Consider the following 22,330-nt stretch of genomic DNA (forward strand, 5'->3'; position numbering starts at 1 on the left):
GAAGTTTAGTCTTTAGCTCTTTAATAAGCGTCTCACTGTAACGGGCACTGCACTGTTAATTGTTGAACCTTTTTCCTGATGATGTTCCAATACTTCTGGCTCTTGAGAATCTCAGAAAACCGTAAGCATTGATGAATTTTTTAGCTGATGGTTGACTTTTGAACTTTTCCTCTGTCTGGGTGTTTCTGTTCCAGACTCTGCTGTTTACCAACAGGCTTGTAGTGATGAATCCATGTCATGATTCTCCTTAAGAAACTTTCACCTCACCAACCTTTCTTTTTTCTCTTGAAGGTTAAAAATAATAATAATGATAACAACCCAGACAGCTTATTTTACCAAGAAATAATAAAACGTAAACTCCTCACTTTCACACATTACCACTTTTGCTCCAAAGCGGAGACTCCTTTCGGTGTGGCGGCTCTTTCCAGACAATCCTTCCGATTGCGTAATGAACGAGGGTTTTCCCCAAAATTCTTTTTCAATCTCAGCTTTTATTTACACGTATATGATAAAAGAGGTACAAGAGCAAACACCAAAACCTTATGAGAAGCTCAGAAATCAAAAATGTTCTAAACAGTCATGTTTAAACATAAACAAGAAAAAAAAGGAAAAAAAAAAATACTATGCAGGATAAAATGTAAAGACTGTTCTATAGAGAACCCAACACCTTAAGTGTGCAGGAGCAGCTGTATACGATCAGACAGGGAAAAAGGATGTAAAGTGAAAAATGTGCAAATACAATTTTTTTTTTGCCGTGCATAAATGTTTAACAACATTTATGATTTACACACAAAAAAGTGGGTTTTTTTGTTTTGTTTTAAATATAAAGAAAAAGAGTAAAAGGTATCGAAGGCACAAGTTCATCGCAGCAAGATGACGTCACATCCTATAACTGTTGGCCAAAAAAATAACATCTTTCCATTCGAGAAAAAAAAGAAGTAAAAGATACAATATATTTATATCTATATATACGACTTAAAGATTCCCAATTGTGTAATAATAATGTCATGTTTTTTTCCTTTATAGAATGTCTCCCAGTCACGTGACCTTCACCAGGTTTTTGCCCACCCACACTCCCTTGTCGACTCCCCTTTGTAGTTTCCGGTCATGTTTCATCGTAACCGGTGCTCCTTTTCAGACTACGCAAAATCTACCTTAAGTAGCTGAGCTCTAACTGATCTGTACAAGACAACTTTGCAACTTTACTCAGCTAGCACACATAGCACAACAATTAGCTAGCATAATTAACAAAAAAAGATGAAAGTGTACTGCAATTGAGTTAACATCTTGGGTGTCATTACTTTTAATCAGCTTGTGTTTGTTTTCTCAGAAGTCCTGAGGGATCATGTTAACGTATGCTTCATGAGAATAAAAATAAACAAAAAACAAACAAAGACGACCTGGAAATCAGGCTGGTGTGATGCAATGTCCTGACAGTAATTGCTAACTTTCAAAAACGTTCACAAATTAGCATGCTACTTGGACAAAGCAGCTAACTAGCATGATAGGCAGCGATTAAGACAGCAAGTAAATTAGCAAGGTCGACGTAGTACTAAACGAAATCTTCACAAAAACCATAGCAACCGTTCGTCAGTGACAGCTGGTACCAATTGCCATGGAAACCGACCATGTTATGTTTTTTTTCTTTGCTTGCATTGCCCCTTACAAGTCGTTATTGTAACCAACAGGGTAATTTATTTAACTTTTTTTTTTATAGTCATGGGATCGTTCTTGCTAGCTATTGTTTAAACAAATCGCCACAACGTGATGTAGTTAGAGCTAGCCGTGCAATATTGATGTTACACAATCCCAAAGGCGAAGTCGACTAGGGCGCAAAGAAGAAAAGGGGCGATAAATCGTCCACTGAGAAGGCTCTCGCTGAAGGATAAGGAAAAAAATGTTACCGCGATGCAAAAAGCTAACAAAAATTTTCTTAAATAAAAAAAAAAAAGTAAAAAAATCCTGTATCTGATTTTCTCTGGATTGTGGTGACGTCAACTCTAAGATGTCTGTGACTCTCTACAGCCAGATTTTAAAGCTTCATTGTGTAAGAACTGAAACTCCGCCCACGAACTGACACAATTCAGGCATGTGGGAATCCCCAGACATTGTTACATTCAGCATGCACAACATGGTTACTACCTTTGCACGGCGGAGAGTTTCCTACGTGCTCATACAGATAGCGTACAGATATATGGTATTATTGTAAACCGCAATATAGAGTTTGGCGATTATCAAGATGGGAAAATTCTGGGGAAAAGAGTGTCAGCCCGACGCCCAATTCGGATTAGTGCTCAATATTTGACAAGTCCTTTCTGATTTAACCAGCAGTGACGTAGTGACTCCATAGAAACTGAGAATGCTTTTTAAAAAACAAAACAAAAAAAAACAGAATAACTAACATTAGAAAACAAAATGCTTTTATAATAAACGTAAATCCGGTCTCATGTAGGCTCCAGACTGGCCCTTTCTGAGCTGTCCTTCTACTCGCCAGTCCAACAAGGAGTCCAGGAAGAAAAGAGGAGTGGGGGGGTGGGGGAAGAGAAGACGAAGAGAAGACTTTACAAATCCTGGACCCTGCTGCTTCGGCTGCTTCCTCAACCCTCCTGGCCAAAATCCTCTGTGAATTTCCTCAGTTTCTCCAGATCCTGCTCGTTCACCGTGGGCTTCGTGTTGGCCAGCGATCGCAACATGTCGGGCTGAAAACACGCACAACAAGAAAAGATGTGATTTGAACAACTCAGGAAACCAGGTGTAGAAATGCTGTTCTGGCGTCAGTTTTATCACCATAAAAGTAGTGTAGGCAGGACTACTGGGCCGGTTCTGGTGCTCTACAGACCTGATTTATGGTCGTATGCTTGTTGTAATTAGACAATGGCGCAACCGTAAATGATCTGGGATCAGGTATAATGCTCTATAGACTAATTAAAATGAGCACATGAACTGATCTAGGGTATATTATATATATATATATATATATATATATATATATATATAGCTTGTGAATGATATGGGGTCAGTTTTGGTGCTACATAGACTAATTTAACATAGACTACTAATTTAAATACTCATCTAGGGTAAGTTTTGTTGATTTACAGACTAATTACAACGAACACAGAAGTTAATTTACTGATCGAGGGTCAGTGAAAGTAATCTTCTTGCACATCTCACCATGCTAACCACAGGCTCTAGGAGTTTATCTCCAGGCACCTCCATCCACGTCATCTCGACGGCCTGAGGATCTCCTGGAGAGCACGGGGTCAGAAGGTCGTCCAGGATGACGTTGGGGTTGTCTCTGGACGGTCCTCGTACCTTTAAGAACACGAAACGTTAAGAATTCAGGCGTCCTGTAGAACAATTATATAAAATCATAAACGAACCAACAATCCTGTTCCCTCTGTAAGCCAGGTACGGATGAGGCCCAGGTGTAGAGATTTTGGGCTTCGTACCTTTTTGAAGTGTGTAGCGGATTGCACTTTCCTGACGGGCTGCATGAGAGCGTCGCGCACTATGACGCTGATGTCGGCGCCCGAGTATCCGTCCGTCTTCTTCCCCAGCGTGACGAAGTCTGCATCGGTCAGGCTGTTGGGCGTGGTGCCCAGGTGCAGTTTAAACATAAAGGAGCGGGCGTGTTCCTCCGGCAGGGGGATGTAGATACGCTTCTCGAATCTACATAAAACACACACAATCTTCTTAGACTACACTTCATCAACCTTTATCATTGATTACACACTGATGAAGTGTAATTTGTAGTTTTATCTTAAGTTAAAGTCAACATTTCAGGCATATTTTTAGTCTTTTTTATGATATACAGGTATCAGAAACACGATCCACTTCTGAGTATCACTTAGTGACACGGGTGTCTAATTCTAGATACAAACAGACACAGACTAAGCGCTCCTGAATTCACTGAGTCATGCGGAGGTGAAAAACCTGTTCTGTGTCACGTGAAAAGAGCAGACGTCATTCATCTGCTAGCCTTTCCTACTGCCGGAGTCATTGTTACTAGATGTGCTGATAAGCATTCAGTGTGTGTGTGAGTGAGTGTGTCGACGCCCGGGCAGCCACGAATCAAATTACAATAAATATATAAATAAATAAATAAATAAATAAATAAGCCTATAAACAGATAGATTCAAGTCACTATTTCAAATCTAACTTTTAAACTCTGCATTATCATGAGCGCTGTTGTATGCACGTTGCTACGGATACGCCTCAGGTGGTGATTCTCCTCCAGCCTACAAAGCCTCCTCCTTTATGTCATGAAAGGAATCGATTTGCTTACCGTCTCCTGATGGCGGAGTCGAGCGTCCACGGGATGTTGGTTGCTCCGAGCACCAGGATTCCCTTATTGTCGTTTCCAACACCTGGAAACATCAAGAATTGTGAAATTTCAGATTTCTTTTTTTTTTTTTGAGATTTAGAAACAAAATGTTCGATAAACAAGAAATAAACGGCTTCATTTTGGAGCTACGTGTGGCTGATTTCTGACGGTTAGAAGAACCAAGGCGTTTCTCACCCTGCATCTGCACCAGGAACTCGGTCTTGATCCTGCGAGCCGCCTCGCTCTCGTTCTCGCTCCTGGAGCCGCACAGAGAGTCGATCTCGTCGATGAAGATGATGGACGGACTGTGCTCTCGGGCAAGCTCGAATAGGTTTTTCACCAGCCTGGAGGAAAGGAAAAGCAGCGAGGAACGAAAGGCGAATCAGTGCGGCGTTTAAAAATAAAACCGACTTAAATCTTAGCCGTCTTTTATTTAGTCATCAGGGCTTTCTGGTTGTCATGACGACGGTGTTTGGCGATGATTACCAAAGTATAACGTTATTAATTTTTACAAAACAATGTTTCAATCCTCGTCGAGGTGAAGGAGGCGTGGACACAGGGACTACCTGTCACTATCATCACGCTGTATTTTATCGGTTTGTTACACACACTCATGAGCCCACAGAACTTACTTCTCGCTTTCTCCCAGCCACTTGGACACCAGGTCTGAGGAGGAGATGGAGAAGAAGGTGGAGTTGTTGGCCTCTGTGGCCACGGCCTTGGCCAGGTACGACTTCCCTGTTCCAGGAGGGCCGAAGAGAAGGATCCCCCTCCATGGAGTGCGCTTACCTAAAAGCCGAGAGAAACCACCGTTACACATTTAATTATACCTGTAACATGTCTTTTATTGGTGTAGTGCAATTTAATGTGCAAATAAGCTGACACACCTGAAGGTGGTCCAGGTGAGGAGTGATGGGAAAACACTAACCTGTGAAGAGGTGTGGGAATTTAATAGGCAGAATAACGGCTTCCTTCAAAGCCTCTTTGGCTCCTTCGAGTCCGGCAACGTCGTTCCACTGGATGTTCGGTTTCTCCATGACGATGGCGCCTGCATACAAAACATACTCCGTTAGTGTGTGGACCTTTCACATTGAGCGCCGTCACCCTGGCTGCTTGTCTATTTAATCAGCCAACTACTTATCTGTCCACCACACTTCCTGCTACCTGTCCTTCCGGTCACCTCTGCACTCCATCTTTCCAGTTATTTATCCTCCCTGCTACCCGTCCACCACATTCTTCCTGATACCTGTCCTTCCAGTTACCTGCCTACTCATTCTTCCTGCTCCCTGTCCACCTGTCCTTCCATTCCAGATTCCCCTCCCGCTTCCTGTCCACTTGTGCTTCCACCTACCCACAGCACAGAAGTTAATATACTGATCTAGGGTCAGTATATTAACTGTTATTTATTCAGCTACCTGTAAACTATCCAGCTGCTTGTTGCCATCACCTGTTTCATCCATCTTTCAGTTTATTGCCTGTTTCTATCCTCCTTTATCAGTCACCCAATCTGTTCATCATCTATTCATCAATACAACGGTTTATCTATTAACCTAATGTTTAATTTATCTCTCTGTCCATCATCCATTTCTCTAACAATACACATCGGTCCATTTATCCACCTCCATTCATCTGTCATGTATTTTTATCCATCCTTTTCTGTTTTCTCTGGCTGTTCATCTTCCATAACCTTACGGACTGGTCTATCCATCTGTCAGGACAATAAACTAATATGAAATAATCCATCTTCTGTCCATGCGTTTGTGTGTGTGTGTGTGTGTGTGTGTGTGTGTGTGTGTACACAGCAAACCTGAAAGCTGGTTCTGAAATTTCTTCTTCTCTGGATCGTCTCCTTCATCGCTGTCGTTTCTGTAAGAAAAAACAACAACAACAAAATCACACACTCATGACCAGACTCATGATGCGAAATCAGACCGATAAAAGATACATCACACACACACACCCTTTTTCATCCGACTGCGATTCCTTGACAGGTTTAGCTGGAGCCTTCTCCTTCTTCTTCAGGTACTCCTTTAGCTTCTCCGCTCGGTCCAGGTACTCTGCGCATTTGGCTCTGATGCTCTGTTTGGCTTTGTCCCCCTGAGCTTCGTCTAATTTCACCAACACAAACACACACATGGGCTGTTAGTTCAAATCCCTCAAACGGGAACCCGAACGCTTTAGACACAACTATGAGACCAGGACACTCCCATGACATCAGACCTACATTTAACGACGTGTAGGAAGTACTGAACTGCATTCTGGTACAGCTTCAGCGCCTCCTCGTAGTTCTGCGCCTTGTCCTCCTGCGCCGCTTTATTGGCGAGATCTATAGCTTTCTGCGAAAACAAAATGGAAACCCTAATGAGACACAATCGTTTCTATAGTAATGTAAGATTCAAATAAAACCGTATTGTGAACACACAACGTAAAAGTGTAACATCAGTGACTGCCCCGTGACATGTCTTGTTGCACACGTTGCAACATCTGTGTTTTAAATAAGGACATTAAAAGAAGGGGGGGGGCAGTGTTTAGAATGAAAAATTATGGTGGAGGGCAGAGATACACGCTGCTCAGTTAAATGTTCAACTCTTGTATTTTAATTTAGTTTGTATGGTTTAAATGCTGCAATTGGTTTTTAAGTGAGAAAACTAATGTTACAAGGAACATTCTACATTTAATTACTCTTAAAAAAAAAAAAAGTTAAACATGTGGGAAAGTTGTAGTATCACATAGGGAAATTTATAAAATCGTGATACTTATAGAATTGCAATTTTGATTTGAATCTACTTTGAGGTATATTTTGAGGATTCCCTTCCCTACTCATCTCATTCTTTAAATACAAACTGAGCCAAAACAATGTATACATACCTCAGGCAAATAAAAACTTGTATAAATATTTTAATACTAAATTTATTGTTACACGTTATATACACATTATACTACTTTTCCTGTATACATTTTTTTGGCTGAATGTATATATGCTATGACTTTTCGAGGGGAGGCAGGGGGGCAATTAACCGTGCCAAAAATTGCCATAGATTAATAATGGATCTATCTCTCTATCTATCTATCTCTCTATCTATCTCTCTATCTAAGTCTGTAGCCAAATGACTACAATGTGAACTGGGCTTTAAATAATCCCCTTCAGGCAGGTGGCGGTTTCAGCACTTCCTCCCAGCACCCTGTCAATGATTAGTTTTCTATAACAGCATGACACCCTGCTTTTATTCTCTCTCTCTCTCTCTCTCTCTCTCTATATATATATATATATATATAATTATTTATTTAAGTTAATAATAATAAGAAACGCTTGTTTTGTTTTCAGGGTCAAGTGTGTGATGTTTTAAATACGTTAAGAGAGAGAGAGGGACAGAGACAGAGAGAGAGAGAGAGAGAGAGAGAAACTCAGGTATTGCTCCTATTTGCTCCTGAGTGCTTGGCCCCAGTAATCGCTGCAGGTTCAGAGTCAAGTCGCTAGGCTAACACGAGCTAGCTCGCTACTTCCTATTTAAAAAACTAAACTAAAAAACACTTACAGGTTCTAAATAAACTTAATTATTTTACAATAACTTGTTTTAATTATTTTAGTAAATGCTTTAATCCATTTAAAGAGTGTTTTTCATAAGAAAAACAAACTCGGCTAAGCTAGGCCACTGGAGGATGACGTTTCCTCCCTGGGTTGTGTCCCAAACGCCGCCCCCAACTCTACACAGGTGGCCTACTAAACCGCAGCGTCCACACCCTACCTAGTGCACTAGACCACGCCACACAGAGGGGTTTGGGACACGAACATAAGACAGCGCAAACAAACGCAGCTCGTCTCAGTTCCTCTTAAAGGTTATTAAATCTTACTCTATGAGATTATCAGAGACTTGTTTCTCGAGCTAATCCAGCTAACAGCTAAAGCCTGATTTTAACTCACCTGCAGGTTGTTGTTGGCAGCCATAGGGGCTGGAAGAATCTCGCGGTTTTACTGGAACACGGCGTGTTTATATCTTCTGATGTATAGAAATAAAAGAAGTACTACGCTGTTTTCTAAAGCATACAAATAAGCAGTGATACGAAGCGACTTATTTCTGTTTTTCCCGTGTTGTTATTTTAATCCGGCTGGATCATGGAGGAGGAGAAAACTTCCGCGTTAAAAATGTCGAATGTCACTTCCGCCTCCCGAAGTCACGTGGGCAAAAAAAAAAAACCCTTCAATGACGTCACGGGCACACGCCCCGTCCATCACGGGCGCACCTTTTTTTTGAGTCAAGCAAAATGAAATCCCTGGATTGAATGATTATTATTATTATTATTATTATTAGTGGTGCTTGCGAAGCGATGCACTACTATTAAGATCTCACAGGCTTATTTTTTTCCTTATTATATTCTTCTGTACAAAAGTTTGTCGAGTAACTAGTCCCACACCGTTTGTCATAAACCTGTGAATGAGGTATCAAATTGTGCGCCTTATCCGGGAATGGGGTGCTAAGACTTCTCTAAGGGGGGCAATTAACCGCCCCAAAAAGTCCCATGGACTTAACATTGAGACCAACATCAACTGTGACATCATAGCTATGACTATGATGCCACAGCAAGCACCACTCACATTTTCTTCAGAAAAGTGCCTCTCTAGTTATTAAGTGTGCCGGCGCACACTTATTACTCTTCTCCCCTAGAAATCATTGCGCAATCCATTTATTATATCCCTAAAACTTTGCAGCGTTTCCCGTCCCGCAGTTTCGAGACGACCCACACGTATGTTACACCGTTCTGTGCGGCTCGCTCGGGAATGGTATGCTATGACTTTTGGTAGGGGGCTGTCAGGCGGTGCTCCCAAAATTCCCCAAAAAAACGGCCCCAAAAAGTCCCATCACGGCTGCGACGGTGATGCAATGTAAGGCTCCACCACGCACTGGTTGGTATCCACGCCCATTAGGAGTTACCCAGCCGTCACAGAGGCACACTTAAAATTTCTCCAAAAATTTTCGCTTCTTAGTTATTATTATTATTGTTATTATTATATAATAATACAGAACATTAAATTACTAAAAAAAAAAAAAACGTAACAGAAAACATTTTGCAAAGTTTTTTACTCATACTCGACCTTTAGACAAAAAATAGGTCTCTCAGTCTGGTTCAGTAGAATCACGGGGAAGACTGCTGATTTGACAGTTGTCTAGAAGACGATTATTGACACCCTGCACTTGGAGGGTAAGACAAAATGTCATTGCTAAAGAATCTGGCTGTTCACAGAGTGCCGTATCCAAGCACAATAATAAAAAGCTGAATGGAAGTGAGAACAAACAAAAAAAATGTCGTATAAAAAGGTGCACAAGCATCAGGGATGACCGCAGCCTCAAGAGTATTGTGAAACGAAACCCATTCTAGAATTTGGGGGAGATTCACAAGCAGCGAACTGCAGCTGGTGTCAGTGCTTCAAGAGCCCACAGCCATACACAGACACACAGACGTACATAGACGTGTCCATGACATGGGCTAAAATTGTCTAAAGAATTGCATTCTTTGTGTCGAGCCACTCTTGAGACGAGACAACGTGAGAGGTGTCTTACCTGGGCTAAAGACAAAATGGCCCAGGACTGTTCAGTGGGCCAAAGTCCTCTTTTCAAATGAAAGTAAATTTTGCATTTCATTTGGAAATCAAGGTCCCTGTGTCTGAAGGAAGAGAGGAGAGGCTGTGAGTCCAAGCTGTTTGAAGTCCAGTATAAAGTTTGCAGTCTGTGGTGGTTTGAAGAGCCACGTCATCTGCTGGTGTTGGTCCACTGTGTTTTATCAGGTCTAAGGTCAGCGCAGTCGTCTACAAAAAACAGGAAGTTTTAGAGCACTCTATGCTTCTAGCTGCTGACCAGCTTTATGGAGATGCTGATTTCATTTTCTAGCAGGACTTGTCCCCGGCCCACACTGCCAAAAGTACTAATACCTGGTTTTAGTATCATGGTATTCCTGTGCTTGACTGGCAAGCAAACTCGGCCAAACTAAACTCCATAGATTGGGGTTTGGTGAAAAGTAAGATGCGAGACACCAGACCCAACAACGCAGAAGAGCTGAAGGCCGCTATCAGAGCATCCTGGGCTTCCATAACACCTCAGCAGTGCCACAGACTGATTGCCTCCATGCCATGTCGCATTGTTGCAGTAATTCATGCAAAGGGACCAAGTATTGAGTGCTGTACATGTTCATTCTTTTTAGTAGCCCAACATTTCTGTGTTCAAAATCTTTTTTAATTGGTCTTAAGTAATATTTTCAATTTCTCAGTTACTAAGAAAATTTCCATGATCATCAAAATTAAAAGAAATACTTGAAATATCAGTCTGTATTGAATTAATCTAAATAATATGAGTTGTGTTGTCATCATTATTATTTAGAACTATTGAAATAAACCAACTTTTCGATAATATCCTAATTTACTGTGATATACTATATACTTTACACTATATAAATACACTATATTGGCAAAAGTATTCGCTCGCCTCCCTTCACATTCATATGAACTTAGGTAACATCCAATTCTTAATCCATGGGGGTTAATATGATATGGGCCCACCCATTTAACAGCTATAACAACTTTAACTCTTCTGTGAAGGCTTTCCACAAGGTTTAGGAGTGTGTTTATGGGAGTTTTTGACCATTCTTCTGAAAGCGCATTTGTGAGGTCAGACACTGATGTTGAACAAGAAGGCCTGCCCCTCAGTCTCTCGTCTGATGCATTGCATTACTCTTGATGATATAAGGCTTGGATGTAGCCGCTCGACCATGGAAACCCACTCCATGAAGCTCTGTACGCACTGTTCTTGAGTTCCCAATCGCTTCCACTTTGTTATAATACCACTAACAGTTGAATGTGGAATATTTAGTAGTAAGGAAATTATACAACTGGACTTATTTGTCTATACATAACAAACAGGATGAAGGCTGATTTGTGAGTAATCACACTTGCTGTTTGTCTTTATGTTTTTTTAAATAAAATATATTATAATGCTATATAATGTTATGTGAACCTGAGATGTTTTGTGAAAAATCGGGGAAAGACGAAGATCAGAGGAAGTGTGAGGTTGAGACAAACAGAGCTGATCAGTGATTGGCTGTTGAAAATAACGCTTCCTTATCAAGTGATGGTTGGGTGTGCATCTCCTGACATCCAGCAACCTCAAGAACATCAAGGTGTCAAGATCACGAGATCAAACATAAACCTTGTGGTCTTCTGGACTTGTAGATGCTTTAGCTTTAAACCTTCTCACACTGCAATCACTTCTCACTTTCCATCAGGTCAAAGTTGTGTCATATAAATTATGTTGTTTATTTACCCTATTAAATTTTTTTTTTATTAATATGGTTAAATATAAAGTATTATTGTAGTGTTAAGTCAGGAAATGCTACGTTAAATTAATTATGTACTCAGAATAACGTCATTTGCTAAGACACCTTTTCCCTCATCAGTGTACTGTACCTCTGTCTGGAGGTTATAACTTGTATGTAGGCAGAGTTTTGAGCAATGCTATGACTTAAAATTAAAAACTTTTTTTAAAAAGCATCAGTTGGAAGAAACCTGTTTCTCATCTAGATATTCCTGCAGCTTCTCGACTCGGTCCAGATACTGAGAGCACTTCTCTCGGATCTTCTGGTTTCCATCTTTTCCCTGAGGCTCGCCTGAGTGTACACACACACACACATACACACACAAGAGAACATAGTGTTAGTGTTAAGATATGCTAAGCTAATCAGCACTTTCCTGGCAAAAAAACTTTACTGAAAACGTACAAACATCAGAAATGTGTCAGGGCTGAAACTTTTGTTTGTAATCTCAGTGTCTAACTGAGTTACATGTAAACATTATGGCTAGTAGCACCACTAGGGTAGTTGTTAGCAGGCTGGTTTTAAAGTATCAAGAGGACAAAATCTGAACACATTATATCAGATAGCTTGTAATTAGCATAACGATTTTGTCTTTTTGTGTGTGATGTGTTGTCAACATGCAACACAACATAGATTAAATATTATATTTTGTTTGCTAATTGTAAAAAATCCAGTTGGCTTTAACGCAGCCAAGCACAAGGCTTCGCTCCTTTTTAGCTAATTTGTGTGTTTTATGAGGTCACAGGAATGGCGGTCCATAAACACTCAGCAGCCTGTTGTGGTTTTTATAGTTTAAACAAAAATAAATGTATTTATAATCAAACTTTATAGATATTTTTTTCTTTAAACCCCTTTTCTTGCATATCTTAAATTAAATGGCGATAAAATCATTACCAAAAAACGCTGTTCATAAAAATGAGTATCTCTCTTAAACTAATTGACGTAGATTTGTTGACAAATACATTTTGTGGTGTTTTAAAGTGTTTTCTGCAAAACTTGAGGCTGACACTTGTCAAGGATTTCATGTATGATATATGAAAATGCTCCAAAGACTGACATTACAGCATGTTAAATGTCATCTACTGACTCCCTGTGCTGAACTGGACTTCATGTTAATTTAAAGAATTTCAGTTATATTGAACTTTCAGCTGCACAACACACATGGTGTTATATCATCTCTATCTGTTATCACCCAGATGAGGATGGGTTCCCTGTTGAGTCTGGTTCCTCTCAATGTTTCTTCCTATTGCCATCTCAGGGAGTTTTTCCTTGCCACTGTCGCCGTCACCCTTGGCTTGCTCATCAGAGACATTTCATTCATTCATCTCATTATTATCTAGACACATTTTTCCCACACATACACACTTACAAAATTTCCTTAAAAAATTTTTTTTTTTACTTTTTGTGAAGCTGCTTTGAGACAATGACCATTGTTAAAAGCGCTATATAAATAAAATTGAATGAAAATACTAAGTTACAGTCTGGCAGAGCTCTTCTATGGCAGGTCTAAGGGTTAAATGCCCCACAATGCCCCACTGCCTGTCAATAACAGTGCAGCAGCAGAGAGTGATCCAGCGCCGCTTTAATCCCTTAAGCCAACCCAAACATCTCATCTCCTCATCTGTACACTCGGTTAAAAATCCAAACGGATTTTTAATGATAATTCCATTGTACACTGCTAGCTAGCCAAGCTCCAACTGACGAGGGCATAGGGAGCAATTCACGTACGCTTTACGATGTGCAGGAAATACTTCACAGCGTGCTGGTAGGACTTGATGGCCTCCTCGTAATTCCCAGCCTCGTCCTCTTGGGAGGCTTTGGCAGCGATCGCTATGGCTTTCTGTGATGGGGAGAGAGAGGGGGAGAGAAAGAGAGAGAAAACAGGAGTCAGTTTTACAGACTAACTACGTTACTCCTAACTTTAACCTGTCATTTTTGCACTCTGGTCCAAGGGGTATTTTAGTCATAAAAGTGTGTGTGTGGGTGTGAAAGTGTGTGATGTCCTGCATATCATCCAGGGTGCACAGTTTTCCCAGGATAGACTCGGGGTCTCCTGCTGCCCTGACCAGAACAAATCACACCTTCTACTTCCACTTTCACTCTAAATAAAAAGGCTTTTAGGTAGTGTACCTTAAGCAAAAAATGATAACGATTGTACAGTACATGCCACTAATGAGAATAAGTTTTTACCATCAATTATTTATACACTTTAAAAAGCTTGATACACTTAATTACACTGTCCTTTAAATGTTTAACTAAACACTACTAAAGGGTATGGATTCATTCAGTACTTTTTGTCCCTGGAAAGGTTGAGTCTAATAATAATAACAATAATAATATATATATATATATATATATATATATATATATATTATATATATATATATATATATATATATATATATATATATATATATATATATAAAGTGTATATAAAAATGCACCTGTGTCTGTAATTGATAGCATATAGCACTTTAGGCTATCAGAGCTTAGTTGTGTGTGTGTGTGTGTGTGTGTATGTGTGTGTGTATGCATGTGTCTATACATAGCACCTACCTGTAAGTTAGTGGGCTCCATCCTACGCCGTGATCACCAGCTGCTTTCTGAAGGCATGGCGAAGCAGAAACTGTGAGCTTGTGTGCTTGTGTACACTCCGACATGGAACACCCTTCACGAACAATGAGGAAGTCTTTCTTTCTTTCACACACACACACACACACACACACACACACACACACGCACACACCTGATGAATAAAGTTCAGAAATATCCACCCAAACCGGTGGCGCAGTTTCCAGCTGACCTTGTGCTCCCAAACTATGACGTAATCACTCAGGTGTCGTCATTCTGACACTCTGTCAGCTTCGTCATTTTTAGCAATCAATTAACAAGATACAAAAGTAAGTAAATTAAAGCAAAGTAAGTGAATACATAATCAAAGATAGGTAAGCAAAAAAAAAAAAACTAGTAACAAAAGGAATGCTAAATAAATAAATTAATATATAAACAGTCCTCACAACAGCTAGTGAATCCCAACCATCTTTAGTTACTTTTGATTTTAAAACCTTGTCAGTGTGTTTACATGCATTACAAACTCTCAATTTTTGATTATGTCATGACCCCATTTAAAGGCTGGCAACAGAAATAACCTTGCGTGGCTTGAAAGGAGGGGGGGGGTGTTTTGTTAATTTATGTTGTATGTACTGTAGGAGGAACTGGAGGAAAGTTGTTTTGTTTCACTGTGTACATTACTGTATATTCCCAGATAGCACACACACGTCGCGGAGACGTCTATGCAACGTCATCTTTTTCATCTGGCAGATGTCTGGCAGAGGGCGTTTGCTCATCCTCACTGAGACATCCGTGCCAGATGTTAGAACGATGCTTAGCCTATGTATTTAAACCGTAAGTTAATTAAAACGACCCTAATCCGCTCTTAAGACGATGTTAATCAGATGTTCATACATCTGCCAAATGTCTGATTTATGTCGGATAGACGTCGTTTTATTAAAACACCCCCCTCCCATTATTTTAATTAAATACTCTCGGTTAATTATAATAAACCATGGTCAACAGAATTCTGAGAAGGAAGGAAGCATAAGACAAACGGGATAAAACAGAGATTTTTATTTTATATTTAATAAAAAAACTGTTTTACACCAGCAGCAACTTACAAATGAGGTCTCAATTTCAAAAAATGAACAAAACATAAAACACCACAAATAAGTATTCTTCTTTGTCTTTGGGCTGTTCCCTTTCAGGGGTCGCCACAGCGAATCATCTGCCTCCATCCAACCCTATCCTCTGCATCCTCTTCTCTCACACCAACTAACTTCATGTTCTCTCTCATTACATCCATAAATCTCCTCTTTGGTCTTCCTCTAGACCTCCTGCTTGGCAGTTCCAACCTCAGCATCCTTCTACCGATATATTCACAATCTCTCCTCTGAACATGTCCAAACCACCTCAATCTGGCCTCTCTGACTTTATCTCCAAAACATCTAACGTGGGTTGTCCCTCTGATAAACTCATTCTTAATCCTATCCATCCTTGTCACTCCCAAAGAGAACCTCAACATCTTCAGCTCTGCTACCTCCAACTCTGCCTCTTGTCTTTTCTTCAGCGCCACTGTCTCTAAGCCGTAGAGCACCGCTGGTCTCACCACTGTCCTGTACACCTTTTTGTTTAATTCTTGCTGATACTCTTTTATCGCACAACACACCTGACACTTTTCTCCACCCATTCCAACCTGCCTGTACCCGCCTCTTCACCTCCTTTTCACACTCTCTTCCTTTCCAGCTCTAATGATGACGGACATTCTTTCCACAATTGCTTCCTGTGATGGAGCGTCCTGTTTTTTATATTGTTCTCGGGAAAGTTCTTTGTTTGTTTGTATTAGGGTATACACTTTAAATTGCACTGCCTTTGTAGTAAAGTTACTTTGTAGTAAACTTTGTGGTTTGTATCAGGGTATACACTTTAAATTACACTGCCTAAGTGTAAAGTATACATTTTAAATTACACTGCCTTTTCTTGTTTATACTAAATAACAACATTAACTAATTTTACGCTTTAATACTACTGGATTTTTGCCAATTCCTGTTTTTTGCGCTTTTTCGGAGAACGCACGTTTCATCTGAAAACAACAAGCGGAATCCATCACCAAACAACTAAACTCCGAGTCAGGTACATTATAATGGATAATATTCAGCTTGTTCAGTGTGTGGAGTGCAGGATGTTTAGACATTCTTCCTCCATCGCATCCAGACTTTAGAGAGGGTTAGAGAGTGTGAGAGCAGCGTTATTCCCGTAGCGGACAGTCTGGGTGCCTCAGGCAGAGATAACCAGCCCCCGACTCCGGCATTAGAGCCCTCACAGCGGGGCGAGTGGGTGACGACTCGGCGGCATACTCGTTCAGCCAAAGCTAACGCTAAAGCTAGTCCACCGGAGCACACTTCTTCTGCGCTTCACGTGTCCAACAGGTTTGCTCTCCTCAGTGATGCACCCGCTGAGAAACCTGAAAGAGCTCTGGTTATAGGAGACTCTATACTGAGACATGTGAAATTAGCCAGGCCTTTAGGGGCGGCAGTGGTTAGGTGTATCCCGGGAGCCAGAGCACCGGACATAGCAGGTAATCTTAGGGCTCTAGGACAGCATAGGTTCTCTAAGCTAGTGGTACATGCTGGAGCTAAGCTAGCCAAGCTCCAACTGACGAGGGCATAGGGAGCAATTCACGTACGCTTTACGATGTGCAGGAAATACTTCACAGCGTGCTGGTAGGACTTGATGGCCTCCTCGTAATTCCCAGCCTTCCCAGCTTAATAATAATAATAAATATCATGCTGGAGCTAATGATATACGCCTACGTCAGAGGTTAGTAAGAATAACTTCACAGAGGTGTTTAAACAAGTGGAGGCGATGTCCGATGACGTAATATGCTCTGCTCCCATCCCAATAAGACGTGGCGACATAGCTTACAGCATGTTATGGTCGCTGAACTGCTGGATGCCCAGGTGCTGCTCTGAAAACAACGTGGGCTTCATAGATAATTGGAAGACCTTTAAGGGCAAAACTGGCCTGTTAGGCCGGGACGGTGTCCATTCCACTCGGGAAGGTGCTGCTCTCATTTCCTGTAGTATAGCTCATAGTCTCAGAAGAGGCCTAGTTAATCGGTGACAATCCAGAGCCCAGACCAGGGAGCAGACAGACAGGCTAAACCAACCGTCTGCTAGCTGCATAGCTAAACCAACCGTCTGCTAGCTGTCGTCACTCAGGGTTCACTGTATTGAGACTGTGTCTGTTCCCCGAGCTAAACAAAAATTTAGAAAGACTCAGAAAGTCTGTTTTAGTAATTTAATTAACATAGATACCACAAACTCGGATCATACTGAATGCGCAGCCTCTGTTCTCTGATCTGCTTAGCCTCTGATCTGAAGCTAGGACTGTTAAATATTAGATCTCTCGCATCTAAAGCAGTTATTGTTAACGAAACTATCACAGACCAGGAGTTTGATATATTATGTTTGACAGAAACCTGGATTAAAGAGAATGAGTCCTCCTGGATACAGCTACATACACCAGCCTCGTCTAACTGGTAGAGGAGGAGGCATCGCAGTTATTTACAACGATAATCTGGCTATCGTATAAAAATACAAATTTAAATTTAATGCATTTGAAATTCTCTATAGTAACATAAAGTCAGCTCAGACGATTCCGCTAGTCATCATTTACAGACCCCCAGGACCGTACTCTGAGTTTTCCTCTCAAACCTTGTCATTTGCGTAGACAAAGCGTTAATTACTGGAGATTTCGTGTACACGAGAGAAGGAAAGAAAAGGATTGATTATGTCCTGACGTCATTTGACTCACAGTTTATGATGGATCTACAAGTTGTGTTCAAGTCAAAGCGGGACTGTTGATTGAGCAGGACAACAGGGCACATGCCTCGGAGTGAAAATCCCTTTATTTCTTTATATAATCCAATTTTACCCTCATGCATTAATGCCAGCGCTTCACGTCAGACTCATGACTGTACGACGTCCATCGCTTTTATGCCTTCATTCAGCAGAAATTTCATCACACTTCCCGGTTTGACTTGAACGCCTCTTGGAGATAACTCCATAGATACGGTGGATTCCTCCAAGTGACTCCAGAGCCAGATTGTACGACTTACAGGTGAGTTCTTGGTTGAACAGGTTGAGCTTGGTTTTGCAGGCTCCGTAGCTCAGTGGTTAGAGCGCTGGTCTCGTAAACCAGAAGTCGTGAGTTCAATCCTCATTTGGGCCTCTGTGCCGAGTTTTGAAAGTATCAACCCTGAAAGGCAGCAACCTTGGGTTACTTCCTTGAGCCGCTGAGTTTGTTACAGTGTTGATCTCCTGTATAGCATCTCCAAGTCAGTGCAAACTCTCAATTAAGGCTGTGTCAGTAGAGGCTAAGGTTGTGGGTTCAAGGCTTTGTGGCACCATGCCGATGTTGTGATGTATCATGGCCTCTGTCCTCAAGCTGGAAAAATGTTTGCTACACTAATGCATTTATTCCAGCGTTTCACTAGTGCTTGGACATCATCAAGCCGTGATCGGGCTGCCTGCTAGAAGCCCCTTGTAGAAAAAGCTTGGAGCGAGGTCAGGACTGAACGGAGGATGTGGCAATCACTCCCAGCCAAGGTCCAGAAACGTTCCAGTGGTGTGGGTGAATGACTGTGTGTAGAGTTCCCATAGACGGGTGCATCTCTTTCTTCTGTTAGTTGAAGAGGTCAATTTTCACAGATCAGGCTTTCTACTCGCTGAATGTTAAGAATGTTCAGGACGGCAGTGGGCTCCGAGCCACCTAGGCCAGCATCTTTATCCATGGACCTACGGTCTTCTTTAAAACGTTTGCACCGTTCAGATGTTTTACTGCGGCTGAGTCGCATGAATGATGTCCATTGCCTCCATGCCTTCCTTCACCCGGAATTTCATCACAAGTCCCAGTTTGACTTGAACGCCCCTTGGTCATAACACCATAGATAAGGTGGATTCATCCAAGTGACAACAGAGACAAATTGTACAACGTACAGCACATAGAGGTGAGTTCTTGGTTAAGGTGGTTCTCTCTACAAGGCTCCATAGCTCAGTGGTTAGAGCGCTGGTCTTGTAAACCAGAGGTCGTGAGTTCAATCCTCGCTGGGGCCTTTGTGGCAAATTTTGAAGATTATGACCCTTGCAAAGGCAGCAAGGTTGTGTTCCTCCCTTGAGCCGCTGGCTTTGTGACAGTGCAGAGTTCCTGCATGGAATCTCCAGATCAGTGCAGGGTCTTTAGGAGTGGTAGTTCGGTGCCTAAGTCTGTGGAGGCTAAAGTCTGTAGCTACCAGGTCTAGTGGCAGCATGCTAACCCAGTTTGCTCTGTAGCTGTGGTGTATCAAGACTACTGGCCCTGCACTCAAGCTGGCAAATGTTCTTTGTTGATACAGCTGTTCAAAATATGTACAACTAAGTCTTTGTGAAAAAAGAAAGAAAAAAAAACATGGCCTGTACAATTTGGGTTAAAACTGGGTCGGGTTGTGTACACGAGAGAAGGAAAGAAAAGGATTGATTATGTCCTGACGTCATCTGGGTCATCAGTTTATGATGGATCTACAAGTTGTGTTCAAGTCAAAGCGGGACTGTTGATTGAGCAGGACAACAGGGCACATGCCTCGGAGTGAAAATCCCTTTATTTCTTTATATAATCCAATTTTACCCTCATGCATTAATGCCAGCGTTTCACGTCAGACTCATGACTGTACGACGTCCATCGCTTTCATGCCTTATTCACCAGAAATTTCATCACACTTCCCAGTTTGACTTGAACGCCTCTTGGAGATAACTCCATAGATACGGTGGATTCCTCCAAGTGACTCCAGAGCCAGATTGTACGACTTACAGCGCATACAGGTGAGTTCTTGGTTGAACAGGTTGAGCTTGGTTTGCAGGCTCCATAGCTCAGTGGTTAGAGCGCTGGTCTCGTAAACCAGAAGTCGTGAGTTCAATCCTCACTGGGGCCTCTGTGCCGAGTTTTGAAAGTATCAACCCTGAAAGGCAGCAACCTTGGGTTACTTCCTTGAGCCGCTGAGTTTGTTACAGTGTTGATCTCCTGTATAGCATCTCCAAGTCAGTGCAAACTCTCAACTAAGGCTGTGTCAGTAGAGGCTAAGGTTGTGGGTTCAAGGCTTTGTGGCACCATGCCGATGTTGTGATGTATCATGGCCTCTGTCCTCAAGCTGGAAAAATGTTTGTTGTTCAAAAAATATAATTAAGTCTTTGTGAAGGAAACAAAAACATACCCTGTACAATTTGGGGTAAAACTGGGTTGGGTTGTGGACAAGTGAGAAGAGAAGAAAAAGGATCATGTCAGGACCTCATCTAGCTTTTTGTTTATGATGGAATCTCCAAGTGGTGCTCAAGTCAAGGCAGCACACATGTCTGAGATTAAAAACCCTTTATTTCTCTATATAATCCCTGCTACACTAATGCATTTATTCCAGCGTTTCACTAGTGCTTGGAGATCATCAAGCCGTGATCGGGCAGCCCCTTGTAGAAATAGCTTGGAGCGAGGTCAGGACTGAACGGAGGATGTGGCAATCACTCCCAGCCAAGGTCCAGAAACGTTCCAGTGGTGTTGGTGAATGACTGTGTGTAGAGTTCCCATAGACGGGTGCATCTCTTTCTTCTGTTAGTTGAAGAGGTCAATTTTCACAGATCAGGCTTTCCACTCGCTGAATGTTAAGAATGTTCAGGACGGCAGTGGGCTCCGAGCCACCTAGGCCAGTATCTTTATCCATGGACCTACGGTCTTCTTTAAAACGTTTGCACCGTTCAGATGTTTTACTGCGGCTGAGTCGCATGAATGAAAGATGTCCATCGCCTCTATGCCTTCCTTTATCCGGAATTTCATCACAAGTCCCAATTTGACTTGAACGCCCCTTGGACATAACACCATAGATAAGGTGGATTCATCCAAGTGACATCAGAGACAAATTGTACAACGTACAGCACATAGAGGTGAGTTCTTGGTTGAGGTGGTTCTCTTTACAAGGCTCCATAGCTCAGTGGTTAGAGCGCTGGTCTTGTAAACCAGAGGTCGTGAGTTCAATCCTCGCTGGGGCCTTCCTTGAGCCGCTGGCTTTGTGACAGTGCAGAGTTCCTGCATGGAATCTCCAGATCAGTGCAGGGTCTTTAGGAGTGGTAGTTCGGTGCCTAAGTCTGTGGAGGCTAAAGTCTGTAGCTACCAGGTCTAGTGGCAGCATGCTAACCCAGTTTGCTCTGTAGCTGTGGTGTATCATGACTACTGGCCCTGCACTTAAGCTGGCAAATGTTCTTTGTTGTTCTTTGTTGATACAGCTGTTCAAAATATGTACAACTAAGTCTTTGTGAAAAAAGAAAGAAAAAAAACATGGCCTGTACAATTTGGGTTAAAACTGGGTCGGGTTGTGTACACGAGAGAAGGAAAGAAAAGGATTGATTATGTCCTGACGTCATTTGACTCACAGTTTATGATGGATCTACAAGTTGTGTTCAAGTCAAAGCGGGACTGTTGATTGAGCAGGACAACAGGGCACATGCCTCGGAGTGAAAATCCCTTTATTTCTTTATATAATCCAATTTTACCCTCATGCATTAATGCCAGCGTTTCACGTCAGACTCATGACTGTACGACGTCCATCGCTTTTATGCCTTCATTCACCAGAAATTTCATCACACTTCCCAGTTTGACTTGAACGCCTCTTGGAGATAACTCCATAGATACGGTGGATTCCTCCAAGTGACTCCAGAGCCAGATTGTACGACTTACAGCGCATACAGGTGAGTTCTTGGTTGAACAGGTTGAGCTTGGTTTGCAGGCTCCATAGCTCAGTGGTTAGAGCGCTGGTCTCGTAAACCAGAAGTCGTGAGTTCAATCCTCACTGGGGCCTCTGTGCCGAGTTTTGAAAGTATCAACCCTGAAAGGCAGCAACCTTGGGTTACTTCCTTGAGCCGCTGAGTTTGTTACAGTGTTGATCTCCTGTATAGCATCTCCAAGTCAGTGCAAACTCTCAACTAAGGCTGTGTCAGTAGAGGCTAAGGTTGTGGGTTCAAGGCTTTGTGGCACCATGCCGATGTTGTGATGTATCATGGCCTCTGTCCTCAAGCT

At 41.8% G+C, this 22,330-nt stretch overlaps 1 protein-coding gene and 5 non-coding genes across 7 annotated transcripts; 5 read left to right on the forward strand and 1 right to left on the reverse strand.

The window, feature by feature from the left end:
* Positions 1-471: 471 nt before the first annotated feature.
* Positions 472-14,335, reverse strand: vps4b (vacuolar protein sorting 4 homolog B). Of its 2 annotated transcripts, XM_053500101.1 has the most exons (13): positions 14,240-14,335; positions 13,412-13,523; positions 11,877-11,977; positions 6,549-6,660; positions 6,285-6,432; positions 6,132-6,190; positions 5,253-5,372; positions 4,957-5,113; positions 4,520-4,668; positions 4,286-4,367; positions 3,450-3,669; positions 3,172-3,312; positions 472-2,699 (listed from the first exon to the last, which is right to left on the reverse strand). In XM_053500101.1, the coding sequence occupies exons 1-13, from the start codon at positions 14,258-14,260 to the stop codon at positions 2,598-2,600; spliced, it is 1,524 nt and encodes a 507-aa protein (XP_053356076.1). In that variant the 5' UTR covers positions 14,261-14,335; the 3' UTR covers positions 472-2,597. The 2 variants fall into 2 exon arrangements, with proteins under 2 accessions (XP_053356076.1, XP_053356083.1); XM_053500108.1 differs by lacking the exons at positions 11,877-11,977; positions 13,412-13,523; positions 14,240-14,335 and adding an exon at positions 8,247-8,495.
* Positions 14,336-18,396: 4,061 nt separating this feature from the next.
* trnat-cgu (transfer RNA threonine (anticodon CGU)) lies at positions 18,397-18,469 on the forward strand. The gene has a single exon. It is a non-coding gene; the product is annotated as a tRNA-Thr (tRNA).
* An 811-nt stretch (positions 18,470-19,280) lies between these two features.
* trnat-ugu (transfer RNA threonine (anticodon UGU)) lies at positions 19,281-19,353 on the forward strand. Its single transcript has one exon. It is a non-coding gene; the product is annotated as a tRNA-Thr (tRNA).
* Positions 19,354-20,131: 778 nt separating this feature from the next.
* Positions 20,132-20,204, forward strand: trnat-cgu (transfer RNA threonine (anticodon CGU)). The gene has a single exon. It is a non-coding gene; the product is annotated as a tRNA-Thr (tRNA).
* A 1,030-nt stretch (positions 20,205-21,234) lies between these two features.
* On the forward strand, positions 21,235-21,307 carry trnat-ugu (transfer RNA threonine (anticodon UGU)). The gene has a single exon. It is a non-coding gene; the product is annotated as a tRNA-Thr (tRNA).
* A 732-nt stretch (positions 21,308-22,039) lies between these two features.
* On the forward strand, positions 22,040-22,112 carry trnat-cgu (transfer RNA threonine (anticodon CGU)). The gene has a single exon. It is a non-coding gene; the product is annotated as a tRNA-Thr (tRNA).
* Positions 22,113-22,330: the final 218 nt, after the last annotated feature.

This window comes from Clarias gariepinus, chromosome 1 (genome assembly GCF_024256425.1).
Source record: "Clarias gariepinus isolate MV-2021 ecotype Netherlands chromosome 1, CGAR_prim_01v2, whole genome shotgun sequence".
In the NCBI taxonomy this organism is placed as follows: Eukaryota; Metazoa; Chordata; class Actinopteri; order Siluriformes; family Clariidae; genus Clarias; species Clarias gariepinus.